Source organism: Corvus brachyrhynchos, unplaced genomic scaffold (genome assembly GCF_000691975.1).
Source record: "Corvus brachyrhynchos isolate BGI_N302 unplaced genomic scaffold, ASM69197v1 scaffold671, whole genome shotgun sequence".
NCBI classification, from domain to species: Eukaryota; Metazoa; Chordata; class Aves; order Passeriformes; family Corvidae; genus Corvus; species Corvus brachyrhynchos.
This window is the reverse complement of record NW_008236441.1, coordinates 668,339-670,508: the sequence shown is the minus strand read 5'-3', so window position 1 is coordinate 670,508 and position 2,170 is coordinate 668,339. Positions and strand designations below refer to the sequence as shown.

General features: G+C 38.5%; 1 protein-coding gene across 1 annotated transcript in view; it reads right to left on the bottom strand.

Annotated features, from left to right (window-relative positions):
* ABCA12 (ATP binding cassette subfamily A member 12) overlaps positions 1-2,170 on the bottom strand; it is a 51,998-nt gene that overhangs the window by 34,416 nt on the left and 15,412 nt on the right. Inside the window, exon 15 of the mRNA XM_017747130.1 lies at positions 1,146-1,260. Within this exon, the coding sequence (XP_017602619.1) occupies positions 1,146-1,260 (115 nt within the window). The remainder of the gene's footprint in view (positions 1-1,145; positions 1,261-2,170) is intronic.

Genomic DNA, 2,170 nt, shown 5'->3' with positions numbered 1-2,170 from the left:
GTTTGCAAAGCAGTCTGTTGGAAAAGAACAGCACAGACAGGACCTGCAAGGATCAAGTGTCACAGCCCACAAGCTGCAAAGCAGCTTCTGGCCTTAAATTGGTAACTTTTCTAAAGCATTTTGCTTATTTCTTTAAATAATGATAATTGATCCAGTGGCTTAAGCTCAAAAGCTCTCAAATTTCTTTGAAACCAGACCTTTCTCACACAAGCCCAAGATAACAAATAATAGCTAAATTACTGTGGTTACAAGGAAGAAATATTAATTTATATTAGCTGATGATTAATTCCCCATACATGCATAAAACTGTAAATTTGTATTGGTAAACCCAGAAAAATTACAGGTGCTGGTGTCTTCTTGTGGATTATTACACAGCTAAAAAGATTACTGATGCTCTGGTCCTTGGAGACAGTGAAAATGGTTGCCTAAATTAGAGTAAGGGGCTGCCAGTGAACACTCACTGGGGTTCACTCATTTTCCACCTCATCACAGGTCAGAGTGTCCTTTCTTGGAAACATTTCTGATGAATCAGTATTTGTTTCCATGGTGTTGGATAAAAAACAAATCTGCTCAAAGCTCTTGTTGCTTGCTGAAGCTTAGTTTGACAAAAGTTCTTTGCTGTTCATGTCTGTTGACAGTGATCACACTGAAAACCGGAGTTAATTTAATAAATTCCCAATGTCTCAATGTCATTTCTTTTCCAACAGGCAACCTGAATGAAGAACTTCATTTCAGAGGAGCTGATGTAATATGTAGCACCTTCTGAAATATTAAGTATAATAACTTCAAGGATGGGAAATAAGTCACTTTTCATGTCTTTGTCCCCAGTAGGTATGACTCAAAGTCAATTTTTAGAGAGCTTTAAATCTTCAGAAACCCTGTAATTTTGTGAGGTGCCCATGTTTCCTGTGTTCAGCACTGCAAAGCAATATTCCCTCCACTTGAAGGGCAAACACCCTGCATTTCCATGGCTTTGAGCTTGGCTACAATGTCAGAATTCACACACTGCAGGTCAAACAAAAGGTATCTGGAATATTTTCCTTAATGCTTGTTTTGCTCCATTTAATATTGAACATCAGACACACTAGCCACTAATAAGGAAAATCTGTTTATAATTCTGCACGCCCCAGGAAGTTTCCCCATACCTCATAAAGCCTCAGATCTTTCTCCTGAACAAGTGTTTTAACAAAATCAGCTATAAACAGCACCCAGGCAGCCATCAGAGCAAATGGAAGAGAGTATGTCACGCTGGTTAAGAACCTGTAAAAGGCAAAAGCAGGCTTTAGCTGAATACAAAATGTTCTGGGGATTAAGGCTTTATACAAGAATATATTTTTCAGAACAATACTCTGGCACAAGAAAAGACATGCTTATATTTCAAAATGTGGAGTAAAATTAATAATTACAAAAAAAGGCTCCTTTGCCATTGCGTTGGATTTTCTACTCATCAAACTCCTGACTGCTCAGAATCTTTTTTCAAGTTGCAGAGGGATTTCCTTGCTCAGCAGCACCACTGGCAGTGGCATCTCCTGGCTCTGTGATGGGCTGCATTCCATTTGGAAACATCACAGCAACCAGCCATAATTCCCAGTTCTGTTCACAGATAGAATGGCCCAATTTCGTTGTCAGGCCATAATTCCTGGTGTTGGAGTCTGGATATGGGTGCTTTCCTACGGATTGTCTGTCCTACCATCCCACAGGACAGGTACTGCACATCCAGGTCACATTTCTTGGCTCCTCACTTTAATTAAAACCTTCTTCCAGTGCCAAATGTGTGAAGAAAAAAAAAATAACAATGGCCAACAATAAATTTCTCCTTTTGCCATGGAAAACAAGTTTTTATAGCAGGAGATTCCCTTCATTGCATCTGCAGGGCTTGTGCTTTCCTTCTTAATTTCTAAGCCTGGCTTAAAACCCATAATCAGTGTTATTCCTGCAAAATCTTTAATGTAACAGTAATATTTAACAATAACAGTGAGAAATTAACATTGTATTTGTTTTTAATTATTTTTTTTTACCTGTAAAGCTGAAAACTTCCTATAAACCAGTGCTTCTGGAAATGCTTCCATGCAAATGAAGCCTTATTTTTAAAGAATCAGGAAAAGGTCTTTCAGGCTCCTAAAAATTCAGCATATCCCAACACTTTTTGTGCGCTGGCGTGGGTGTATAT